The sequence below is a fragment of the Saccoglossus kowalevskii genome, chromosome 17 (assembly GCF_978046115.1).
Source record: "Saccoglossus kowalevskii chromosome 17, keSacKowa6.1, whole genome shotgun sequence".
NCBI lineage: Eukaryota > Metazoa > Hemichordata > Enteropneusta > Harrimaniidae > Saccoglossus > Saccoglossus kowalevskii.
In genome coordinates this window covers 13,631,417-13,658,412 of record NC_140657.1, presented here as the reverse complement: position 1 = coordinate 13,658,412, position 26,996 = coordinate 13,631,417, and the positions used below count along the sequence as shown (strand labels likewise).

Here is a 26,996-nt window from a genome sequence, read left to right as displayed (position 1 = left end):
TATGCAAGGGCAACCAACCCTGCCAATTATATTTCTACTTTCTGTGTCTTAACCACAAGGCACTCAGGGATGGTGTGAACTCCACTTTTGTCATGTTAGTTGTGAGAGTCGTGCATGTCAAGGTGTTTATTGACAAACCCCTTTACATTTCTGCAACTTTTCTTTCTGAGCCACTTGAAAATAATAAGTAATGAATTCCTTTTGTGCTTTGCACCCATACGTGAGAGATTGACCGGAGACAAGCACTTGATTACATACAGACGTCTTGTGCAAATTAGACTCACAATTTAAAACTACTGTAAGCTATGAAAACCTATAAAATCATGTTGGCAACAAAAGTGAACAAAGCCCTACAATTCAAACGTAATCCCACACACTTGCAGTAACAAAGAATTTTCTTTTTCTTCCATAAATTTTTAAGCTGCTTTTAGTCATGAAATACATTGATTGTGAATGCCTGCCAGCTCATAAAAAATCAGTGTTTTTGTACATCCATTGTTTTTCAAAATTAGTGAAAAGTTGCGTGTCTTGATTTGACTCATGATTGAGTTATTTTACGTCATTTCAATTCAAAATTACATGTGTGAATTATACATGCCATACATCCAAATTCTAGTAAGACCATTCTAGTGTAGGTCACGATCACTCATGATTTTAGGGGCATTCACAGTGACTACCTCAGAAGATGCATCTCTGGAAATACATTTTTTTTATAAAATTTGAAAAACAGGGTAGCCATTTTTACATTTTAGCACACACATGCTACTTTCAATAGTTTTTCTAGTATTATTATTCACACATGAATGCTAACATTATCAATATTGAAAAGAGTGTAACATTCAACTTACTGAAAGCCAGCCATGTTTCCTTCATGTCTAAATAGCTTGTAAGATTTGTTGTGAATTCAAACTCAATGGATGAAGTATCAACACTGGCTAATTCAGCGTATTCAGTGTAACACAAGTAAATACCTGCAATAAAATAAATGTTTCAGTCACATGCGTAAAACAGTTGCAAAAACTGCACAATATTTCTGATATAAAATAAACTGATTTGAAAAATGTATCTCCCTATCCTTTGAACAATCTTGTGTTTATTTTGACTTTGACAATTTTAATCCCAATAAGCCTATTCTCCTGGACATTTTTATGAGTTGCCTAGGGGGGTTATAACGACAATAAGGAAATCGTAAACTGCTTATAACAAACATACACTTATGGTACCAAAAAAAAAAAGGGAGAGAGAGATATATATAGAGAGGGAGAGAGAGAGATATATATATATATATATATATATATACTGTAAAATGACTAATTTTCACTGGATTTAAATTTCGCTGATTTACCATTTCAGGCATATTTAGTGGAAATTTTTAATTCACAATTTTACCATTTAGATAAGGTGTTCTATGCTAAATTTTACATATATATATATATTTTACATATTCACTGGGTTTTAATTTAGCACATTTTCTAGTCAGCGAAATAAGCAAAATTAAAACCCACTGAATAATTAACCCTTTTACAGTATTGTGGATGAATAAATGCCTTAGGTATTGTTTATGTTAATCAAACAGTGTTTATGTAATGCATGTTATTTTTCAATAAAGCAAATATGGTTTGCAAAAAATGTGATTTGGCAATTTCAGACCTATTATATACCGGTAGTCTTAATTAAAGTAATCCATCTAAACACAAACATCACAGATAAAGAACTAACACTTCTTGGACAGTATCAAAATACTGATGGACAGATTTTAAATTATTTATTTTAACACAATTTTGGAGCTACATTCGACACATTTTTAGATATTTTCTTGAAATTTCCTTGTTAATTTTTAACCAAATAGACGTAATTGTGTTTCCTACAAGAGTTCATTAATTTATAAGCAATACTGCTTGATGTATAATGATATTGTTAGTGAAACAGCGATGCACATGTAAATTGAAACATTGCCTAGCAGATTATTATCGCTGTGACAGTAATTTTACAAACGGTGACAAAAGATGACTTTGACATGCAAGGGATTGAAATTAATAATGAAGGTTGTATTTAGTGGACAAATTATGACTGGACCAATTATGTTTCAGTTCAGGAAAAACAAGCCGCTTAGAGATTTTAGTCGATATGAGGAGCTGAGATACGAACATCAAGTTACAGAAATCAAATTATGAAAAGGAGTTATGAAAACATCTAATTACATAAGTGACCACACCCATATTTTAGAAACAACATCTGAATAGGTGATTTTCCGTACAACTGCGAGATCTCGCGAGATGCATGAAAGACGCGCGTCGAACGTCTGCCGCAAAAATCGAACGATTTGATTTTGAACTCAAATTTCTTTTCTTCGTAGCTCACATCGACCGGCCGATCTTCGACAGAGGAATATTGCATTCGAATATCCTCACTTAGTCGAAATTGCCCATCATCAAATGTGTACAGCACATTATTGACATGGAAATGTCACCCAAAATACTTCGCGTTTGTCGAATCCCACGCGATGTTTGACGCGACTACGACGCTATGACCTTTGTTTGTCCTGTTTTTTACGTTCGATTTCACGCATAACGCGTGATTCTCGCAGTAAACGGAAAATGGTCTATTGTTACTCAATGTTCAATCAACAGTTAACCAAACTTCAAGTTACGATCAACATACATTTTTAGTTTTTGTTGAGCATTATACTTTTAGTAACTCAAACTTGAATTAACAGTTACAAATATATGTTGCCCGTAACTCAAAGTTACAATTTGGGCAAGATTTTGCAAAAGTGGGCATGATTTCAAAAATAGTGGTGTGGTCATTTATGTAACTGAATGTTTTCGTAACCCACGTTCGTAACCCAAGTTCGTAAGTCATGTTCGTAAGTCACATTCGTAAGTCACATTCGTAAGTCACGTTCGTAAGTCACGTTCGTAACACAAACAATTCAGAATTTTGTATGATATCAGCGTAGCTTTGAATTATTTGGAGAGATGCATCTTTTCAAATGTTTATGCAACTAATTTTGGACATTATTTCACTACCATCTAATTTTATTAATTACATTTAAGTGTCATTCTATACGTACCAAGGGCCAGCAACAGAAATAAGAGTATAATAATTAACCAAACCACAATACCAGCAATCCATCTCATTAATACTATGAAAATGAAACTAATAAGCATTCCAATTACCGCTCCACTGAAAAAAAAAAAAATCTATCATTAATTCAGAAATAAAAACTTGGGAGTTCATACCGAAACAAAAACTTTCCATTGCCCAATTATTACAGGTGAAAAGAACAACCTTCAATAATGAACCAATTTTCGTCAAAACAAACACGGTGAACCATCCTCCAAATATACTTTCATTAAAACGGAACGCACATGAATTCTGTAATACGCATTTACTGTATTTGTTCTATTAGTAGCGCATACACTTACATAAATTACAAGTTTTTGTTTCTATGGTTAAAATAAGTAATATTTTAATGATTCAGTATACAACAAATGTCAGTGATTTTTAGTCTGTATGCACTGGTAATTAAAGATGCTCTTCTAATAGAGCAAATATGGTAGTATAGTTCTTACTATTTTCACATACGCTAATGGGTCATGGTTGACACATACTTAGGGATGTTTTGTCCCCAATCTCAAAATTAATATTCCACTATATTTTACTTCACTGATGACATTACAACTAAAACATCTTGTTAACAATCTGCCTTGATCAAAATGCCCATATTTTTGTCCCATTTTCACTCACTTAATTCTCTATGGCACATACACTAAAACATTTTTTTAATATTTGGAATGAAACTCGCTTTTTCATCTTGGTTCCTTAAACCAATTTACACTCTGTCAGAGCAAGATACAAACCATAGGTGTGTTTGCTAATTAAGTTGAATTGTCTACTTAGACATCAAAATGTTTTCTATTATCATTCCATTTGCTGTATTATTTCTGTGCAGCGATAACTTTGATGTTTAGTTTAGATTATTCGTATTTCTATTATGATCCTTATGACTATATTACCCCGATCAGTGATTGGTTTAGAACCAACCTATCACAACTTGAGTTTCGTGTCATGTGACACTTGAGAACCTCGCGGCTCTGCCATTATTATTTTGTTGTTTCAAGCTGATGTAGATGTTTCCCATTTCATAGTTCAATAAATGTCAATCCTGACATGAAACTTTCCGACTTCGTTAATTGTTCCAACCTATAGTATACAGTGGTTATACTCCGAGCCAAATCACAGCCACACACTCTTCTCATGCAACATAGAAGTACAAAGTACAGGATGATTGGGGGTCAAACTTTTTTTTCAGATTTCACTACATAACAGCACAAGTAACTCACCCAATGAGAAACGTCCACGTCTCTGTGATATCATCAAATACTTTATCAGCAATGGCTCTGGCGTTGATATAATATGCAAGAGCTCTGCAATTAGAAATTATATGAAGTCAATGCGAGAATGCCACACACACAAAGTAACGACTGATAAGTGGAAACCAAAGTATCGGTAACCACATGGATTGAACTATACAATGTATAAAGGGTATATAAAACAATTTCATAACAATTGAATTCAGACTTGATAGGATAGACTGATACATATACAAATTTGCGTGCTAACATATGCAAAACGTATGCTAATATATGCAAATGTATGCTAATATATGCAAATGTATGCTAACATATGCATATGTGTGCTAACATATGCAAAATGTATGCTAACATATGCATATGTGTGCTAATATATGCATATGTGTGCTAATATATGCAAACATATGCTAATATATGCAAATGTATGCTAATATATGAAAATGTATGCTAACATATGCAAAATGTATGCTAACATATATGCAAAATGTATGCTAACATATGCAAAATGTATGCTAACATATGCAAAACATATGCTTATATATGCAAAATATTTGCTAATATATGCAAATTGTTGCAATTTGATTGGAAGAGATAACAGAGTTCACAATAACTTACATTTGAGCAGCTTCTAAATCATCAAGTGAGATAGTTTGGTTATTAGCATCTACTAGGGTATGGTTACTTGAATCTGTGATTAGACCACTTGCAGCCTCCACCGCTGTTACAATGAAAGACGGGATACATCGACCATACACTAGTAGACAAAGAAACAATCAACAATTGATAAATGAATTCAATTCATGTAGACTATTAAAGTTTCTACGTGCCAATCATATTAAGGATATTGTCTTAAGGTTTTGGAAGCCATGCACACACATGGTGATTGAAGTCAGGACTGCTCAATATACTACTGTAAAACATGTTGAAAAAGCGACATGCTATTTTAGCGGATTGTGGTCAATTATCTTGGTCGATACCTACATATATATACAATGGTGTTTAAAGAGATACATACAGTAAAACATGTTGAAAAAACTGTCAAGTGTAATTAGGAAGCAACCCAGATTTTTATGTTCTGGATTATACAAATCCCCAAGCCTTGGCCATTTTGAATTTAAAAGTCATTAGCGACATCTTGATTTAGCGAATCAGTTCTCTCGCTAAATTCACTAAAAAGACATGCTCGCGACAAACGGCATGTTTTACAGTATATAAAATGACAAGAATGGTTTAACAACAGCGAGTGCTCTATTGACCAAAATACCAAATGTAATTTCACATGCATATATTAGAAATATAATTGCTGTACTTAAATACCATAATAAAATACAATGTTTACATCATTGATAGCCAAAATAAATAGACAAAAAGACATTAGCTGAACTACAATAATTATTTCTTCGGTTTTGGTGCAACTTAAATTTTGTCAGTTTTTCTGTTGATAATTTTGGTTCAGATGGAAATAATTCCTTATTGGCTACTTGTTAGATACAGGTAAAGATTTTTAAAAAAATTCTGAAATAATTTGTGGGTATAAAATTTACGAATGTTGACATAAATTGACTTTGGTGCTTAGAAAAGTTAAACAGATTTTAGCAAAATATAATTGCTGAACATTTTTGCTTAATACTGTAAAATTTTCGCTATTTTCGCTGAAGGAATGATTCAGTAAAAATAAAATCCAGCGAATATACCTTTTTTTCTATATTTTACATTCAACTCGTCAAAAATCAGTGAAAATATATTCCACACAAAAGACCCAAAAATTCGTTTCAGCGAAAATTAATTCCAGCTAAAATAAAGTATTTTACAGTACATGTATACGTACATCTCTAAAGTAAACAAGCAGTCTGTCGGCTGAGATAGCTCCGCTGTTAGCAAGGCACATTTTAATTAAAGAACTCATTAGAAAATGAACAATATGCATAGTATCAAAGCAATCGGTCTTACCGGTACTGTTTTCAACAAGAAATTTAATGGAATTTACCAAAAATAACAAAAATATTCATCAAAATTGGATAATTGAAGATATCATCGCGAAATGAACAAATCTGAGAGAGGTCCACATGTAGTACCTATATGTATAGTATCAAAGCAATCAGACTTGCGGTTTTTAACAAGTCTAAAAAATATCACTTTTTACCAAAAAAGACAAAAATAATCATTTAAATTAGAGAATTGAAGATATCATCATGAAATGAACAAATCTAAGAGAAGCCCGCCCAAGGTACATATACACCAAGTATAAAAGCATTCAGGCTTGTAGTTTTTAAGAAGAAGTCTAAAAAGTAAAACATTGACACGGACAATCACTCATATGATAAGCTCCCCTCGACAAAGTAGACAGTGGAGCTAAAAATGTACAATAACAAAACAAACGTGTAACGATTTGATTACTTACAATCAGATGATTCCAAGTAGTATGATGCACATTCATCATCTTCAAACAGAGTTAATGGACTCTAATAAAAAAAATTAAAAAAATCAATTACAGAAGTATATCAACATTACAATTTTAATTCATTTTAAAGAGGCAGGCATTTCTGTTAGGTACCAAGGTAATCTACCGGTAAGCTTGAAAATGAATTGAATCCACTGCTGCACAAGGGACTGAAGAATTTGGTCATAATCTTGTAAGTATCAATCATTCAAACATATAAAAAATAAACAGTAATAAAACCACCAGTGCGTCATGGGAAATGTAATTTGCATGGTTCACCCAGTTGTTTAGGCAATAATGACGTTATGCAACTTGAAAAAAAGGCTCCAACAAATTAAAAAAACAGGCGTTAAGTTTGCCGGAAAAAGTGATTTTGCGGCACCCCGAAGAGATGTTTCACGCTTGAGTGTTATTTGGATACTGAAAACTGGCGGCCATCATTCCTTTTATATATCCGAACCCGCGGTTTAAATTAATTGATATATACTTCAATCAAGGTCAAACTGGCTTCAAAAGTTCAATATATTTTACATTGAAATATAAGCTTATTATTATGCATATAACTTGTGTAATTTATGATACAGCTCCCAATTGAGATTATTACTATCATAATATATGAAGCAGCATCTTTAGACCTAAAACTAGCCACACTGTTTGTTGAAATCAAGTATTCATAGTTAATCATGGAGACCTGCCAGAGCTGGGGGAGGGGGAGGGTGATAAAGAGTAAGTAGTGATATATTCCTTACCTTTCCAGAGTTTTCCGCATCTATATCATAATCACAGATGAATTTAGTCCATTCTACACTCAGCGTAGTTGTTGGGTCCTGATATTTTACTTCCTCTAAATATCCGACCCAATTCTCTGTTGGACATTTCGACACACAAATCTAGAACATTGAAGTAATTCATTTAGTGGTTTTGTTTTGTTCTTTATCAATTATAATTTACCAATCATTTAAGTATTTTATATATTTATATCAACACTAGCATAAATAATGGCTCATACATGTATTTACTTTATCAGAAGCACATCACTATGGTAACGAAAATGCAGGTAAAAAAAAAAAGAATTTATCGTATACTGATCATTATGTATTAGAAGGGAAACCTTCCAAGCCCAGGGATTGCACCAAAGAATCATGGGACACTATTGTTTATGTTATTTACAAAGTTAATCGATTGTTTGTTTGTTATCCATTGTTATTTTAATCCAGAAAGTAAATTTGTTGTGAGATTAGGCTTAACTGGAAGTGCCTCTTTAAGAACATTCCCTACTGGCAGAGCAAATACACATTTGAATATTACTGTAAAATACTTTATTTTTGTTTGGGATAAATTTTTATTATTTTTGCTGAAGGAGAGATTTAGTGAAAATAAAATTCAGTGAGTATACCTTTTTTCCTATATTTTACATTCATTCAACTCGTCAAAAATCAGTGAAAATAACAAAACGCCCAAAAAGTATTTTCAGCAAAAATTAATTCCAGCTAAAATAAATTATTTTACAGTAGTAAGGGTTAGCAAAATCATAAGACTGCCAAGTCAATAGATTCTAAACATTTACGTAATAAAAAATTTTCTAACTTTACAAATTGAATGGCAATCCAGATACAGAAAAAAAAAATACAGACAAAAAAAAAATGCCAAATTCAGAAGTTCTTTTAGACAGAACATTTGCATTTTGATGTTATGATTCCCAAATTCTAATTCTATGACAAATGAACAAAGTGAGTGATTTGTTTTGGTCTAAATAATCATATTATAAAGTGATGAATTACTTGATGCATTCATTCAATACATACCTGTGTAGTGGGACACTGTAGTTCTAATAGTGAAGCAGCACTTGCACAAGCAGTTATGTCAAAATAAAATAAATATGGCTTGTCTCTATAATAAATAGTAAAAAAATAATAATAAATAAAACCACAAGTACAGTATGTTAAATGAAAGTTAAATGTCATGGATCTAAGTTTTGATGAAAATGTGGAATTTTCTCACTGCTTAATTTTCACAGCTCGACCAGTCACTGGTAGCATAGTGGTGGTTATCAGACTCATGATTGGTAGACCCAAGTTCAAAACCTACTTTAGGCTGAACATCAAAAAGGGTCAACCCCTACCCTGGGTGAGTGTGCCACAGATTCAATGGGTAGGCCAATTCCACTGGCCAAGATTCATTAACTAATGAATGCGACTTTGGGGGAACCTTGGTGCTAGGTGCTTGTGTTTGGTCAAGTCTGGTTGACGCCAGGATAGCGCATTACAAATTGCTATTTGACAGAGAGATGGCCACACAGCCCTGTCATGTAGACCCAAACATGAATATGACATCTGTGACAAAATGCACTAGCATTTGCAATTTGCACTAAAAAAAAAAAAAGTCAGGGGAGACAACAGTGACATTCAATGTCCGGAACTGTCGCCTGGCACAAAAACATTTTAGAAAAAAAAATGTTTTTCTGATTTGAGGAATTTATGGAATTTGTGAAGACAAATTTTTGCAAAAGTCACTGACACTGTGTCGTAAACCTGCAGAGAAATTTTCACTGCGACAACATTTTGCGTTTTTCACTGACTTTAATAGCAAAATTCGTTATAATTAAACAGTAAATGGGACAAGATGAACAGAATATAGCATGGGGTTGTGGAACATGAATTGTCTGAGACACTTGCACATGACTTAAAGCGCGGTGGTCGTCGCGCAGCGCTATTCGAATTTCATGTAAACATCAAAGCATTTTACATGCATTGAATATGTCGCAACGAGTCCCATATTGAACAGGACGGCGACGTGACAACCACCGCCCTTTGATATTCATTAGCATGTTTTTACAATAACCATACAGAGACTCCTATAAGCAGTAAAAATGAATACACAATGTAGAAAAACTAATATTTTTTTGGCCATTTTGTAGACTCTTAAATATTTATATTAACATGCTATTTAATGCTATTATAATAGGAGAATTATGAATAATGTAAATGAAATGAAGCAGTCAAATAGCCACCGGGCACATAATCCATCATGCCATTGTGGTGGCTTTCAATAGCGTCAACAAATAATGTTGTTATGGTAACGTTCAGGATATTTATACCCAAAAACAATCAAGTCTAGTGATTAAATATTACTGTAACAATATTATTACATTTTATAAGAATAAATTTAACTACAAAATGTTTTATATTTATATACGTACAGCAAGTTTAGTGGATTAGTTTTTAATAGTAATTTGTGTAACATGTTTTTAACAACTGTTAGGTTACCAGTGGCTCAACTAGAATTGCAAAAATAGAGGGACACCCACCCAACCCAGAATTCTCTAAAAAATGTGAGTGTTTTTGTTCCCTGCCTCGTTCTAAATAAGAGGGTGTCTGCCTTACTGTCACATCACAATCTTATCTTGTTGCCTACAATTGTATATGCACATTTGGAGATCTGGCACTTGTTGGCGACTCCTTAAAAATGACTACCAGTACCCAGATATAAAATTAATGAAAATCAAAAATCGAGAACTTGTGTGAGAATTAAATTTCCAAATCACAAACGTACATCCCTTCCAACTCAAGCCAAGGTCAACTTGTACCACATATTTCATAAACTGTAATCTGCAGTAGAATTGTTTTCCATATTTAGTCAATTATCTTGATCAAGACCTACATAAATATCTTATGGTGTTTAAAGAAATACATATTGGGAAACACAATTACAATTATTTATTGTATTTTTTCATTTCATATTCATATTTAGTATACAAATATATATTTATAAAACAGCGGCTGTTGACATTTTTGATTTGTTCTTCAGTGTCATCAAATATTACTGAATTGAACGTTTCAAATTATTTAATCAAACAAAATTAGAAAAATATCTAGGTCAAGGTCAAGAGGTCAATCTGTGTCATATCGAATGGCAGTTAACATGGAAACATTGATGCAATAACAGCTACACTTAAATTTGATTATCAAACAAGGTCATCTTTTGCAATGACAAACTACTCAAATATTTATCAATTCTGAAAACCTGGTTTTGTCCAATACTGTGTCAATAAATACAAATGTCAAGTTCAAATTTAGCCAAATAATTGTCCTTTAAGTCTTGTCAATATATTTCATTCTGAAAATTGATTCAATTGTATGCCCAGCACAGTTCTCTGGAAGGATAAATTAACCTCTAAATGTAAAATTATATTACGCTAATTATATTGTTATGTTTATGTGTTGCGCAATTAGTTGGCAAATGATATGCAAATTTTTATTATACCAATTTTAATTTTATCATATTTATTATGTTCATATGGTATGCAAACTAGTTACCAGACAAATATTATGCAAAATCAAACAAAATAATATTTCTATAAGATCAGTATATCCTGACAATTTCACACTCAACTAGCTTATGCCACACTAATTACTTTAATAAATAAATGAGTTTATTCTTAGAAATACTCAGATATGATTACAACAATTAGGCTTTCCTATAATATGAGAGTTGCAGTTATTCACAGTTAACTATAAAATACTTTATTTTAGCTGGAATTAATTTTCGCTGAAAAGACCCATTTTATGAGTGTTTTTCACTTAATTGAACATAAAATATAGGAGGAAAGTTATATAATAAGAAAGGACATTTTACCAAGCATTTATTACATGTGTTTTACGTTTCCAAATATTGTGTTAATCTCTGTTCACACAATTAAACTTTTCAGTGATAACTACATTGTGTGAAGCCATTGTACGACACATGTTTAATTGACGTTCAATTGGCGTGCATAATAAACTATGGATATCATCATAGTTGTATAGCGACCAACCAGGGACTTCATTTAAACGACCTGCAGAGACAGGTGGGTCTTTATATGGAGGTAAGATTATTTTTTTATTGATTGTCAACTTGTACATTTAAAACAATATTATTCATTCACAAACTGATAAGATAATAATGTTGTAACTAAAACATTTGTTTTAAGGTTGGGGAAATTAAAATTTGTTTTATAAAAAGAATGCTGCTTATTTTTTTGCTTTCCAAACAAAAGCAAATCTGCAAAAATATTCCTGAAAAGGTGCTCAAAGAGGACAAGGTGTTAATACTTTATACCTTGTGACTACCTAAAAGCAGTCACTATGGAGATACAGTTGATCTTTGTACACAGGTGGTCACTAACGCAGGTTTGATGTACACTATAGTTGCGTTCACACACAGCTCCTTAGCACGGGCTAAGAGGTCAAATTCCTTAGCCCGTGCTAAGCAAACGTGCGTGAACGCTTAGCACGGGCTAAGGAATGCTAAGTACGAGTTAAATCTGATCCGAATTTAAGACGCGGTCTAGACCCTTAGCACGGGCTAACGATGTGTGCGCGAACGCTTAGCCCAGGGCTAAGCACCCTCTGTAGCGACCTATGGTGTGAACATTATGCATGTGATCAAATATATCTAACTTTCTCATTCCCAAAATGGTAACCGAGCTCAGTGTACACGCTTCCACACTGATCAGGTCGCTGTAGTACAGCGTACAGCAGCTCCAATCCTAGACAAAATAAATTTGGTTCGCTGTCTACGACATGCATTAATAAAACTCTGTATTCTGTTACGCCGTTGTATACTGTTTCTGTGCATCCAAATAAGTTGGGCCCGCCTTCTCTCGCGTTTCTATGCACGTCGCTTCAAAATTAGAACGAAACATTTCAGCAGCAGAAATAGAACCTCGCGCGTGTCATCCATTTTTCGTTCGTAAATAGCGGCTTGCCAAAGGTCACCGACTGATGGCGCCCTTTAGCCCATGCTAACGACTGGCCCTCCTTGTGCGTGGACGCAATTGGGTCTAGCCGAAATGCAAATATGCTAGATAAGCCTAAATCCGCTTAAATCTTAGCCCGTACTTCGTGTAACGTGAACACAACTCATATTTATATTGTTCAGTTTTTGATCATGATTATGGATGTATTTTGCATGCATATCGGTAATTAATTAACTCTAAAACCAATATCATCTTTATACTTTTCTACAAATCACAACTGATTAAATCAATTTAACTTTTTTACCACCAGTTCCCTCTTTTCATCACAAATTCAAAAAATAGTCCCGTTTATAGTCTGCACTTTCCTTCAGAAGATTGGGTCAAAAATACCAGGGTAGCCCAATTTTTTGACTAAAAACTGAAAATTGACACAAATTTTGTTTGTTGGCTCTAAAATTAGGGTTCATTTCCAGAAATATTGAAGAATATAAACAAAACGATGCAGAATAAATTAGGGTGAAGAAGTCTGGTGGTGAAAACATTAATAATATAAAATAGATAAAATGGATAGGATAAAATAGATATATATACTCACGCAACTAAAGTATCATAGCCACAAATCTGCCCCCTACCATCAGTAGCATATATTAGTTTATATGGATTTCCATTGCTCCAAGCTGAAATGGAAAGAAAATAACATGTTTTAGTTTAATTCTCATATTGGGATAAAAACTCTTAGTACAAAACTGTTTTTGACTTAAGTGGTCGTTGTGACACGCTGTGACACGCTGTGAATTAAATTAAAAAACAACGACACCAAATCTATATACCACCACACATTATTCTGGTCGATATGACATGCTGTGATCTGTTCTATCCAAAATATATGCCGTCATACATCATATAAAAAGTCAAGAATTAAAAAACAACGACACCAAATCTATATACCACAACACATTATTCTAAACACATATTCTACCTCTCAGACACACTCTTATTTAAATGAATTAACTATGGCAACAAAAAGAACCCTGGAGACAGACTGGAAATTATTCATGGTCTACCAGATACATGTATATATAAACTTATTGTTTTGTAGAGTTCCTAAGCAATAAGAAAACAGTTACTTCGTTGCTATGGTCATAGCTTTAATACTCTGTTGTGAAGACATTAAATCTTATGGTTGTGTCTATGACTCTTCATATAATCATACAATAGCGATCATTCTGGCATTTAAGAGACCCAAGGTAGACTTGTAAAATTTGATAAAGCACTTTGAAACAGTTATTTTTTGTTTGTTTCTTCCATTAACTTCAATTAAACAGATGTACTGTTTAGTCAAATACAGCTGTCCAAGATTGGTATTTTCGCGTCAAGCAACAGTTCTAAGTACAAGGGCTCATCATACTGCTTGCCATTCATAGAAAGTGCAACTCCGGGATTGAGCTAAATCTGAGCTGTTTTTAAGACCCGGCCTAGACCTTTTGGCATGGGCATTGAACCCTTGAGTGCCTAAAACATTTTATTCAAGGTCTATTTAAAAGAACTACTATTACATGTATACTCATAATTATTCATTTTGTTATGCCATTTCCGACATGACACGAGCACACCCAGAGGCATTATTCTCAGGGAAAATTGGACTGAAGATGAGATTCTGTAATACTTCCTGTTATTCTGCAATCTACACTTTTTGAATTTGTATTGTTATTGTTTTATAACCATAGAACTAACTTCCTGGTTACTGTACTGAGTACTAGTAATCATACAAACCATCTTATCACTCTCTGCAAATATTTAATTAAATATAAACAAGACTATTAAATTCTTTTATTTTGTCATGTTCTTTTATATTTTATACATATTCTGTGCTACATACAGATATACTTACATATCACGGTATTTTAATATTTCTTATATTATTAATAATAGTCTGTAGTATTTTTGTCGTTCATCAATTTTGAGTTCTTTTTTTAAATCAATTTTTACATTTCATGTACTTTTATTATTTACTTTATTAATCTGAAAACCTAAAAAGAAATGTTAACTCTTTCTTTACGGTATTAATAAAGCATTATTCTATTCCAGTTACAATTACATGACCTCCTAATGATCATATATCCTGGCATTTTTGTGGTGTATAGCTACATGTATTCTATAATAGTACCGTTAATACTTTCTAATATTCTACCTTAAAGCGCGGTAGTCGTCACGCTGCACATGTGCGACATTTGTGTTGATAAACATTGATTTTCCCATAATCCAATGCGCTCTTCAAATGGAAATCACAAGTATGAGGTTTGACGTGGGCGCGACTTGCACTGATTACCGCCGGTGACTCCTTCGATACCTTCCAATAACATGAAAATTGCTTAATTAAAGCTTGGAAACGTCACATTTCTTACTCGTTGATCTGCGCAACAGTCAAAATCGCCATCTTTGTTTAAATGAGACCCATATATCTCGCACATGCGCAGTGCGACGACTATCGCGCTTTAATTCTTGATAAGTTAAGCCATAGTGTTTTTTTTTAATTCAATAACTATAGTACTGTTTACAACTTAGTATTTAGCTTGCTTTTAAAACTGCTAAATTTTTAAATTGTGCCTCATATCTAAACTGCAGTAGAGGTTACTGCTATTGAAATTGCATAGCACATTTCTGAGGTAACATATTTTTTGAATCCCATCAAGTTATATATTTTTAGAAAGCTTATTTTTCAAATAATATGAAATAAATATTCTAATAAAAAATTATACCGTGTAATCACGTAATCACTGTGCAAATAGAGGTGTTATTTTCGAAGAAACCGCAAGAAGGCCACAGAAATGATGTTCGCGGCACACTATAAAAGGTTTGAATTTAATTTCTACTGTTGCTTGTCTTAGATTTTTACCTCATAACACTTTTTAAAAACATCGTCAACGTTATTTTGAAATATGATACCCCGTTGTCAAAGTTCATAAAGGAGAGAGTTGTGTCGTATTTTCCAAAGTCAAAGTGGTAGACAAACTATCTTTGCCAGATTTTATTAGCAGCTATCAGAGAATACCTATGTCAAAGATCACTGTCGTGGAGCAGCTGGGAGTCGAGATCAACTCTCTAGACTAACCCCAAATACCGACGTTTTCTTATGCGTGAAAATCACACAAAAAAACATTTCAGATTTACTCAAAATTTATTTCCCTCTTAAATCAGTTGAAAGCATGCTTTCTATATACCGTAAAATCTGTATTAGAAGCCGCATCCCTAATAGAAGTCGCATCCATACTATTTGAATAAATTGAACTAAAAATTCATCATTTCTCATATGTGTAGATGCTCTAATAGAAGCTGCATCCCCTCTGTTGCATTGTACCATTTTAATAGAAGCCGCGGCTTCTAATACAGATTTTACAGTACTTATAAGAGAATGTGGAAAAAAAGTAAATTTAATATTCTCAACGAAAAAAACCTCTACTACATGTACATCCTTAATATGGTTTTGTACAATGTAATAATAACAGATAAATACCACGAAAAATATTTTGAAATTATTTATGACAATGATAATCGCTTTGAAAATTATTAGTTCTTATGAGTTACATGTATTTAATAATATCAATATTCCAGAAGAATTGAAAAGTGATGACCAGATATTTAAATATATTACGAGTTCAAGAGAAGACGTACTAATACCGTAAAATCTGTATTAGAAGCCGCATCCCTAATAGAAGTCGCACCCATTCTTTTTGAATAATTGAGAAGCAAAAATTCAGCATTTCTCAAATGTGTAGGTGCTCTAATAGAAGCCGCATCCCCTCTATTGCATTGTATCATTTTAATAGAAGCCGCGGTTTCTAATACAGATTTTACAGTAAGACAAATTGGTGAATACTTATACAAAATATTTGAAATCAGAAATAACAATAACTGACATTTTACTTTTACTTTAGTTTTATACAACATGTATGTAATGTACTTTATTACTAAACTAACATTTTATTGCTGTCAACCAATGGAAACTATTTCTAAGGATGCAATAAATTCATTATTATAATTATTATTATTACTGTAAAATGACTAATTTTCACTGGGTTTAAATTTCGCTGATTTACCATTTCAGGCATATTCAGTGGATTTTAAATTCACGGTTTTAGCATTTAGATAATGTGTTCTAAGCTCAATTTTACATATTCACTGGGTTTTAATTTTCAGTCAGCCAAATAAGCAAAATTAAAACCCAGTGAATAATTAACCCTTTTACAGTATTATAAAAAGCCAGCTAATAAGCAGCTTGGAAGGTTATGTCAGGACTGTATTGTACTTGCATTACTAGTATTTGGAAAAATAATTGAGGAATTTTCATTGATAGTAAATACCGGTAAGTACCACCATAAAATACCAGAATGTATGACCTTTTGGTCACATTCACAATTTGTTTACATAAGTGTACACATTTTCAGGTGCGATATTTATTAGTTGCTAGGTCCCACAACTATTTACAATTACTGAAAGAATGTTTTACTCACCAAAATATCCAACAGCAAACATGCCGGCAATAAAAACTATGAATATGACACAACAGATGATATCTGTGCAGCTCCTGGAATGTAAACAATATCAACTATTTAGAAACTCATTAAAAACAGGTTAATCATAGAAAGAAAAATATTTTGTTAGTTGAAAATCGTGAATTATAATACTATGGCGAACTTATATTTATTATTTAGATAAAAATAATACAACATAGTTTGATAAATCTGGTACTATTGGTTCAACTACTTGGAGATTTTTACTAGTATATTTAAACACACAGAGAGCCAAACAAATTTGGCTCAATATGTTATTATTTGTGATTATTGTATGCGTAAATATTTTGTCCAAGCCGAGTAAGGTACCATCTAGCACTAGACAACTTACTATTAAAGGCATTTATTTTCACAGATATTAAATTTCACTACCGGTAGTTAATATTGGATTATGTGTACTCCCACAACAAACAAGTGTACGGTCTGTGTTGTAGTCTCTGCTGTTGCTGATCTCGGTTCTCCTTTTTTTTCAAACTTGTCCTGCTTCTGTTTTTTGTTGCTTGCACATATGATAATGAGGTCATTCTTGGTGAATACTGGATATTTCTCAAAGTAGTAATGACATTTTTTTTCTATCGTTACGTATTTAAAACAATGTCAGTACTGCTTCTCAAATACTACAAGGGTATTACGCGAATACCTCAAAAAATGCACGAAGACAGTACAGCTGGAGTATCGACTGATGCGCAGCAGAGGTTGATGCACGACGTACTGTCTGAGAGCATACTTTGAGGTATCTTAGTAATAACCTTATTAAAATATATCTATTCCTTCCAAGGATACACCATGGGAATTCCGAAATTCAAAATGCTTAGAAGTTAGAACAGAAACAGCGAAATTCTTGTGTGGAGTTCGGTCAAACTCTGGTGGGAGCCATGTTTTGTTTTTATTATTAGAGGAGGCTTACATGCGCAATCATTCCATATTTGGAATTCGCATTTCCTAATATGGTAGGATGAAAATACCCCATGAAATATTGAAAAATTACGGCATGCTGTAACTTATGGCGGTACAGTGACAGATATATAATAATACATGTTATTTCCAGTATTCTTACAAATAACATCTTGGTTATATATTCAGGGAGGTGCCAGTAATACAATGAGTTTTGGTGTATTAATATATATTGTAAACTGCTTTTAATTCATGAAAGAAAAATTTCTGTGATTCAGTGAAAATCGTTAATTTTTGCAGCAGTGAAAATTACTTCAGGGTTTTGCAAAATTTGTTGTCTCATGAATTCCAGAAAATCATCAAATCTTGAAAATTTCCAGAAGCAAAATTGAGCAGTTTACAATATTCACATAGATTAAATTCAGCGAATTTCATTTATCAGTCAAATCAAAACCCTTATGAATCAGATTAATATGCAAGACATTATGATAAACAAGCAAGCTTATTTTATTTAATAATAATAACTGTATTAAATATAATAGTTTTGACAAACCATCAACATTTCTTCAGCCAGGGATTGGCAACCACCTGGATAGTACTAGCTATACCACATTAACTGTATCGTCACAAGTAATGACTTTTACATGGATACCTTCTACAAAGTCTAATTAGGAATTCTGTACAAGTCACACACCTTTTATGGGTAGAAAAATGCCTCAGGTGCTGGCATTGTAGTCATGAGTGACTGCTTGCACATATTGTATACACCAATTTTATTGAGCCAGCAAGTAATTATTTGGGGATATTTAACAGCGAGTCTCAGAAAAATCTGGTCAGCAAAAACTCCCTATAACCATTTTGAGTTTTCACTGTGGTATAGTTAGTTGTTTTCAACAAATTATTTCTGAAAGTTGCCTACAATCAAATATTGTAATGTCTTGGTGAAGCTCACATATAGACCAAACAACAAAATACTGTCATTTTGTAATCTTATTTCCCCCAAAAGAATGCAACATTCCCCTCATCTGGCAACATGGTGAACACAAATTTTCATTTTGATGTTTTGGGGGTGTTAAAGTGAGGTGCCCATTCACTAATACTTATTATACTGTTTATTGTTTTAATTTTGCAAAAAACAAATTATTCAGAAATAAGTGAAAATAGCAAAATTTTGTAGCAGAGAAAATATTTTAGAAGTGGTCCAACATGAAGAGACAAAATTTTGTATACACAAAATGCAATAAAATCTTTGAGTTGCGAAAATTTAAGCCGCGAACATTGAACATTTTACAGTATGCCACTTATTTTTCATTTTAAGCTGTTAATTATATAAGGTTATTACGAAGATACCTTAAAGTATGCACGAAGACAGTACAACGGCATTATCGAACAACGCGCAGCGGAAGTCAATGCGACAGCGTACTGTCCGAGTGCATACTTTGAAGTATTTTCGTAATAACCTTATTATTATACATCTTTTCCTTCCAAGGATACATCATGGGAATGCCGAAATCCCAAAAGTTTAGAACAGAATCAGCGAACTTCTTTGTATGGAGTTCGGTCAAACCATGGTGGCAGCCATGTTTGTTTTTATTATTAGAGGATGCTTACGCGCATAATCATTCCATATTTGGAATTTGCATTTCCTAATATGGTAGGATGAAAATACCCCATGAAATACCGCAAAATTACGGCACGCTGTAACCTATGGCGTTACGGTGACAGATGTATAATAATGATTTATATACACATACTATCAACAAGGTAAACTGCTTTGGCAGGTGCCAGCATATTTTTTTCAGCTACATAACTACCTGCCAAATGCAAATAAAATAAAAAAACCTACTGAATCTATTAAAGTACATATGAAACAATAATGTATTAGAAAATGAATCATAGTCATTTGCGCTACTAATAAAGCAAATACAGTACATGGTATTAACGCTAAAACTTTAGCATGTTCTTACCTATTTGCAATTGGTCCTTTAAAAGTTGGATCATACTTCGCCGGTTCTCCTAAAATTAGAAAAATTAGATTTATTCAGCATGAATCAACAGGTGGCCAGAGGTTTAAATTTTGTTCACAACACCCACATTATCATTCTCAGCTCCTTGTTTTGATTATGACTTGTGCAATGATCCCCCAAAGTTAATTTCAAAATCTGATGTACTTTTATGAAGGGTATTAACAACTGTTCAATTTTGATAAACTAATTTGCATGGATTTCGCGAGGCAGGAAAAATCATGAAAAATTAAATAAGTCTATAGTACCTAACTTTTCTAACTTTTGTTAAATTTACCTTCGCAAAAAAAATTATCTCAAACTGTGAAATACATGTACTATATATTATCTTCAATAACAGCCTGGAAACCAGAATTTTTTTTTATTGTTACGCTAGATCATCATTTGTATAAGCACATGTGATTCTAATAAAGCAAAATAAGGGGACACATATAAAACATTTATACCGGTAATAGCAGATTTCCCAGTACCCTGGTGAAATGTTCCCAACTTTACAATTTTACAAAAATATTGTCACTAAATTAAAGCGGTTCACATACGGTAATGCACATTAACAGGCATTAGACAGTTTCTTTTTTTACGTTTTGATTTAAATATTATGGGAATATTCACTGACAATGTATCCATCAAATAATTTAAGTCAAAATACTACCCCTGGTAGTATACAAGTATTACAGGAGAACAGGCATAGACCCAGGGTCTATGGTTCAGCTTATGATAATAATGAACATGGTCAAATATGGTCAGATATGGTTGAACAATTATATTCTAAAATGGCCACCGGCCTTTGACCTCACTTGTGAGTGGGATAAATCTTGTTCAAAGCAGTGTTTGTCATTCACACTCTAAAATTATAAATCAAAAGGTGTGCATTTACTCCATTTACTTTAGAGTACCGAAATAATACAAAATGTCACCTCAGGCTACATAAATAGAATTTTTTTTTATTTTTTAAAATGAGATAAGTACGCAATGAATATAAATGCTCTGCAGACCAGATTAAAATAATTAAAATTTGATGGTACATGTACTATGTAATTTCAAATAGTTATTGTGAAGCATGTGTATGTTGATTTAATTTACATTGTTGGATGGATGTTTGTTTGCTGGCTTTATTGTTACAAACTCTACCACTAAAAAAGTAGAAAGACATTCCCAAGGTCGTACAACATTGTCATAAAGTGTTCATATCTTTTGGCAGGTCACTGACATGACTCCGTACGTCATACACGATATTTTATATCCATGATGATGTCAACAATATGCTAAATATAGAACACTGTTTGAAGTGAATGCATTATTTTTCACTGACCCCTGACAGAATAAACAAGTTTGCAACTGCTGTTGTTATCAATAGAAATAAGTAACTACAACAGTCTAACTGAAACAATAAGCTTTGAATGAGTCAAGCAGGGCATGACTGGAGGGAGAATAAAACAACAATAGAACAGCTTATTAGCATATAAATAAATATCATCAATGACATCACAGCAATTCATCAAATCACAATGGGGGAGCTGTCAATGTTTGGGTCATTGTTAGATGTTGCTACCGGCAACTGCTCATTAATAATTCATGAACGCTTGAGAGTTCATAGACTCTGATTGGAGAATTCATCAAAGCATTTGTGCAATTTCCGCGTAGATGTTCATCCACTGGTTTCTCAGTATCCTTGCTGGGGAAAATATGATCACGATAGTGCTAGTAATAACTGACGACTGAATGTGGAATTCAGAATTTGTTTTGTCTCCTTGGAAGCAGAGAATAAATAGTCAGTAAACATGGTGTTATATTTGTTTACAAATGATTGAGTACACAAATCTGTGATGTCGCAGGTGGGAAATGACGTCAACTCATCGACCACCCTCATACTTGTAAATGTGCACATGCCGTTTGTTCGGTACGTGTGAATCACTCCTCCTGTATTCTCACATAATAAACAAAATGGTCTAAACTTAGATCAATTGTTGGAAAATTAAAATAACTGAACCCCTTCACAGTGACTGGGTGGAAAGTTGTGTACAATCAATCACAGAAGTGGCATAGGGCCACTATCAGCGTTTATCAAACTAAATATTTAGTAAAATAACATTTTTTTTTATGTTGCAAACAAAACTCATTCACAAATAATGGCAGTCCTGTTACACAGCATCAGAGATGGAGGTGAGCCTCCCTTTTTCACTATGCAGGGGGAAATACTGCAGTTATTTTTGTACTTTGGTGTCATTGGACATATCAAGAGTACACTATATTTATGAAATTACACTCGTGTTTTGTATAAAATACTGGAATATTAAATAAAATCATTTGCCGATAAGTCAACCTTGTTACAGTTGTCACTTTTTTAGTTTTAGAACTTTAATAAAATATGTTCTTATAGACTTGTCAGTCTTTCAGGCCAAATACAAGTCATCTTAGGGAAAATATTGAAGATATCTTGTACAGTAAAAATTATTATCAATATTAATAGTGAATTTGGTTCCTCTCTAAAATGTTTTGCCATACATTTGATTAGAAGAAAAAAATATGCTTTACTTTCGTGAGAGACAAAAATCAACATTTCTAATATTTCCTTGTTTGCATAATGATTTGAGAGGCAGCTACAAAACAGGTAATGTGGTTTTTACTTTGCTGGGTGGCAGCTACTGATATAAATAAAACAACCACGTTTATAACAAATGTAACCCAACTTTCAAGCAGTGAACGTAACACCAAACTGAACGAAATAAGTAAAACTATGAGAGGGGGAAATAAACTTAAATAAAGGGTGTGGTAACAAATTCGTAAAAGTTTCTAGTCTTAAAATAAAACTGAATGACGTATTCTGTTCCTTCTTTCCGAGTTAGCTACTTTCTCGAGGTGGTAAGCCTAAAAAATACAGGGTAATTAATTGAGGGAGTCCAAGGATATTTTTAAATACTAAGTGATTCACAGATATTTTATATCCCGTTATGAATTAACAAACGTGATTTCTTGTATATTAGAGCTCGCAGTTTGTCAAACGTACAATTCCAGCTAAAGTTTATAGAGCTTTCCGTGACTGTGCAATAACTTCAAAGAAATAAGCTGTGAATCTAGTTATATGCAACATGTATTACCACTCACCGTATTTTGTTACCTTGGTTTCACGGCCATCCTCCAAATCGTCTAATTCAAGATTTTCCGACGACATTTTGTTACGAATTTTATGGAAATTTGAAGTTTTTAGTACCCCCTTCTTCTTTCCACCAGTTTTCTCAAGAATATATGGCTAGGCGGCAAAAATACTGACAGAAATCATCGATTGTGGCCGTGGTTCAGAACAGAGGTTGTGAGCCAGAAAATATGGTGTACTTCCTTATCCGTGCAACGTCTACCCAATTTACAAAATGATTTACATTTGCCCTATTGTATGCATGACAACCCAAGTACCCCCAGGTACTTTGATAAATTACGTGTCGAAAGTGATCATGTTCCTGCTGTTGGTTACCTGGCGCGAACTGCCTGTATACGCGGACACGAGTCCACTCACTGACAAACCAAAACATTGAAACGAGATTAGAGCAACACAAGAAACAGTGGGAAAGCACAACGACGGCAGCCCACTTTCCGCCCGCCTATTACTTACCGTATTTCTTACTATCTGCATCTTCGGGTGCTACTTTGTTGTCTTCGCCCATAGTGAGTGCCTAGCGAGTTTAAAAATCAGAGCGATGTGTTATATCCGGCACAGTCTTGAAAAATATCCTGGCATATCAGTGAAAGCGGCGCAGGTAAACGAGTTTGTTGTGCAAATTACCCAGCCTGCAACGCGACGTATTATCAGCTTTCTGTTATAAACGTCACAATGTCGATAAAGGAATACGTGTGTGATGTGCCGTCGAAGCGGGTTACACTTTTCCCCGAAATCCACTAGATATGAGTAACATTTTTTGAAAAATAAATAAAAGCAAAACGTAGGTCAGAATTCAAAAAGGGCTTTACACCAAATTTAGACACTTGAAACTGTCCGGAAATGACGCAAGTTTAAAAAAAAAATGTCATTTTTTCGCAACAACATTTTTTCCCCTACCCAAATTTTCATTGAACATGGCACAGTCCCTCAAGAGGGACTGTGAACATGGCTATTGTTTCGAGTTCATGCAGTAGACCCCCGCCCTCCGTCAGTTTTTAGTACCTTGGCCCTCCACCTAGACTTCACATACAAGTAGAGTTTGTTTTTTTCTGAAAGATAATATCTTACATTTCCCCCCATTTAACGTTACCGCGAAACCAAGTCGTAAACGACCAGACGTTGACGGTCTGGTCATTAACTGGTTTCAACGAGATGTGCATTTTCACTAAAATCTGACATTTGTCTGTGTTTTCACTCATTCATTTTGGAAATGCTATTTATTGTACCCCACCAAACTAATCCTAAAACTAACCCTCCATCGCCCACCGAAATAATCGTATCTACCCGACTACCCCTCTTAGTTGAAAACACTTGTATGGGGGTCATATACAATTGAGGGGTTGGGGGTACAGTGCATACTCCCATTTGACGTGCAGCACAGTCTTGTCAATTTTATTGTTTTACATGATCAGTGGCGGATCCAGCAAAATGTATTGGGGGGGGGGTCCAAGCTTCGCTTAAGATATACGGAGCGTAAATCGCAGAGAAGCTATGCGTAATCCAGATCATATATAAGTAATAGTCTTTATTGAAGTCGTATCCTAAAATGGACATATATCTAAGTACAATAAAGCATGGTTGAATCGTCATGCGTTTGGGGGGGGCATGGCCCCCCTCTGGATCCGCCACTGTTAACATGATAATTCTTTAGAACGAAGTTAAAGGGCGGCAGTCGTCGTGTCGCGTCCTGTTCGATATGGGACTCATAGCGACGTATACAACGCGTGTAAAATACATTGTTTGTTTACGCGAAATTCGAACACGCGCTGCGCTACGACCACCGCGCTTTAATTTCGCGTCGGACCACGATTTAAAGGAACAAAATATGAAATTGCAAAGGCCGGGTAAGTCAAATGAAGCATGTCTAAACACGCTTATGCAAGTCTGTGCCACAGATACACTTGCCATATTGTTTTGTACTAGGGGGGTGGCGCAGTCGGCCACCTGTCAGCAAAATTTGCCCCTCAAAATGCAGTAAATAGCGTTTCAGAGTGTCTAGATTTCAGATCTCGCCCCTCATGCAAAATGTCGTGCGCCGCCATTTATTACTGCAACACCTATTTCATATTAATTACTGTAAAGGGGGTAATTATTCACTGGGTTTTAATTTAGCTTATTTCGCTGACTGGAAAAATGCGCTAAATTAAAACACAGTGAATATGTAAAATTTAGCATAGAACACATTATCTAAATGATAAAACCGTGAATTTAAAACCCACTGAATATGCCTGAAATGGTAAATCAGTGAAATTTAAACCCAGTGAAAATTAGTCATTTTACAGTATATTGTTATTATATATTTTAATTGTATTTATATTAAATTAGTAATTTTTCACGATTACATTGATATTCAAATTATTAAACCCCACAGTTTTATGAAGACGTAATTGACCTGATTAAAACTCGAATATTCACGTAACTGGGAAGGTTTACTTATTTGCATATAAATATCGATAAAAGCATTCATACGCAAAACATACACAAGTCGAGTTGTGCAAATCGCACATGTTTTTATATGTAAATTAGAAATTGCAAAAACATCAGTGGCGGATCCAGCAAAATGTATTGGGGGGTCCAAGCTTCGCTTAAGATATACGGAGCGTAAATCGCAGAGAAGTTATGCATAATGCGTAATCAAGACGATATGAATCGTCATGTGTTGGGGGGGGGGGGGGCATGGCATTACAAATATCGAATATTTTTTTTCAAATATATTATCATTATTTTCAGTTGGAATTGTGGTTTCTGTCGATGTCTGCTTTCCCGTGTCTTTGGACGATGACTGAATTTACAGTTTGGTGGTTGCAGGTGCGCCATTTTCTGTAGGGAACAACGAGTAGTACTCGTCTACGTCTGTTCTGCATTGGATCATTGCCAATACACTTTTTTATCGGTTGTTCGCCGTATCCATGTAGAGTCGCTGCAATAACCTAAACAAAATAATGATAGGAAAACGTGACCGTTTTTATAAACAGAGGAAATTGAATACATGCACCTCTCCCATGGGCCCCATATTATTATCCTCCGATAGTCTATCCTCCTGTAATATCTACAACTAAATCTACTAAAAAAATCACCTACATTTTAACTATTGAAAGTACCTCTAATTTAATATGCGACTCTCTCTCGCTTGCCTCCTTTTATAATAAGAATGTACGTTGAAATGCACTATTTAAATTCAGCTATACAATCAATTGATATCATTGCCCTCCAAAATACTCGGCTAACCAACCGCTATGGTGGTATTGCATCTATTTGTGAAAATATCTCTTAAATATATTAGTAGACCTCCGGGTTGTAGTAAAAATATCATCGGAATTAATATAAAAAGTACCTCGTTTATTATCAGTGATGCATATATATTCAAGAGGCTATTCTAGCTCTGATGACTACTTGTCTGCCTCCCTCGAACTTCATGGAACCATTGAAAAGTATCAATCTACATCTCACATATTTTTTCCGGTGACATGAAAGCATCTCTTCATCGGGAGAAGAGAGTTCCTCCTAAAACCCAAACCTGCGGCTATTGAAAATGTAATTGGAAGAAACTAGATAAGGAACTTTACAGAAAGACACCTCATTGTCCCCTCTCTTCTTGACTATTCATCTAATATGGATGCAAATGTTCACCTGATGCAAATAGTCCTCTGCATGTACTGACCAAAACTGCCTCTAACTCGTCAAAGAAACCAGCCACAATTCATCTCTACTGCAATTAAGGTAGCGGGACTATTATTTGCTTACTTGTTTTCATCTTCTAATTGTGACCAAATGACTACAAATAGACCCAGGAAAGTATA

At 33.9% G+C, this 26,996-nt stretch overlaps 1 protein-coding gene across 2 annotated transcripts in view; it reads right to left on the bottom strand.

Moving 5' to 3' along the window:
• LOC102807239 (choline transporter-like protein 2) overlaps nt 1-23,812 on the bottom strand; it is a 33,462-nt gene extending 9,650 nt beyond the window's left edge. The window contains exons 1-11 of one of the 2 annotated variants that reach the window (XM_006823367.3): nt 23,650-23,812; nt 19,986-20,034; nt 17,065-17,138; nt 13,149-13,230; nt 8,622-8,706; nt 7,566-7,706; nt 6,778-6,838; nt 4,992-5,130; nt 4,347-4,430; nt 3,074-3,186; nt 849-971 (exon numbers count right to left, since the gene is read on the bottom strand). In XM_006823367.3, the coding sequence (XP_006823430.1) occupies nt 849-971; nt 3,074-3,186; nt 4,347-4,430; nt 4,992-5,130; nt 6,778-6,838; nt 7,566-7,706; nt 8,622-8,706; nt 13,149-13,230; nt 17,065-17,138; nt 19,986-20,034; nt 23,650-23,701 (1,003 nt within the window). In that variant the 5' untranslated portion in view covers nt 23,702-23,812. Of the gene's footprint in view, nt 1-848; nt 972-3,073; nt 3,187-4,346; nt 4,431-4,991; nt 5,131-6,777; nt 6,839-7,565; nt 7,707-8,621; nt 8,707-13,148; nt 13,231-17,064; nt 17,139-19,985; nt 20,035-23,147; nt 23,403-23,649 lie in introns of those variants that run through there. The other variant, XM_085492289.1, reaches the window with a different exon arrangement.
• Between the last annotated feature and the right edge of the window lie 3,184 nt (nt 23,813-26,996).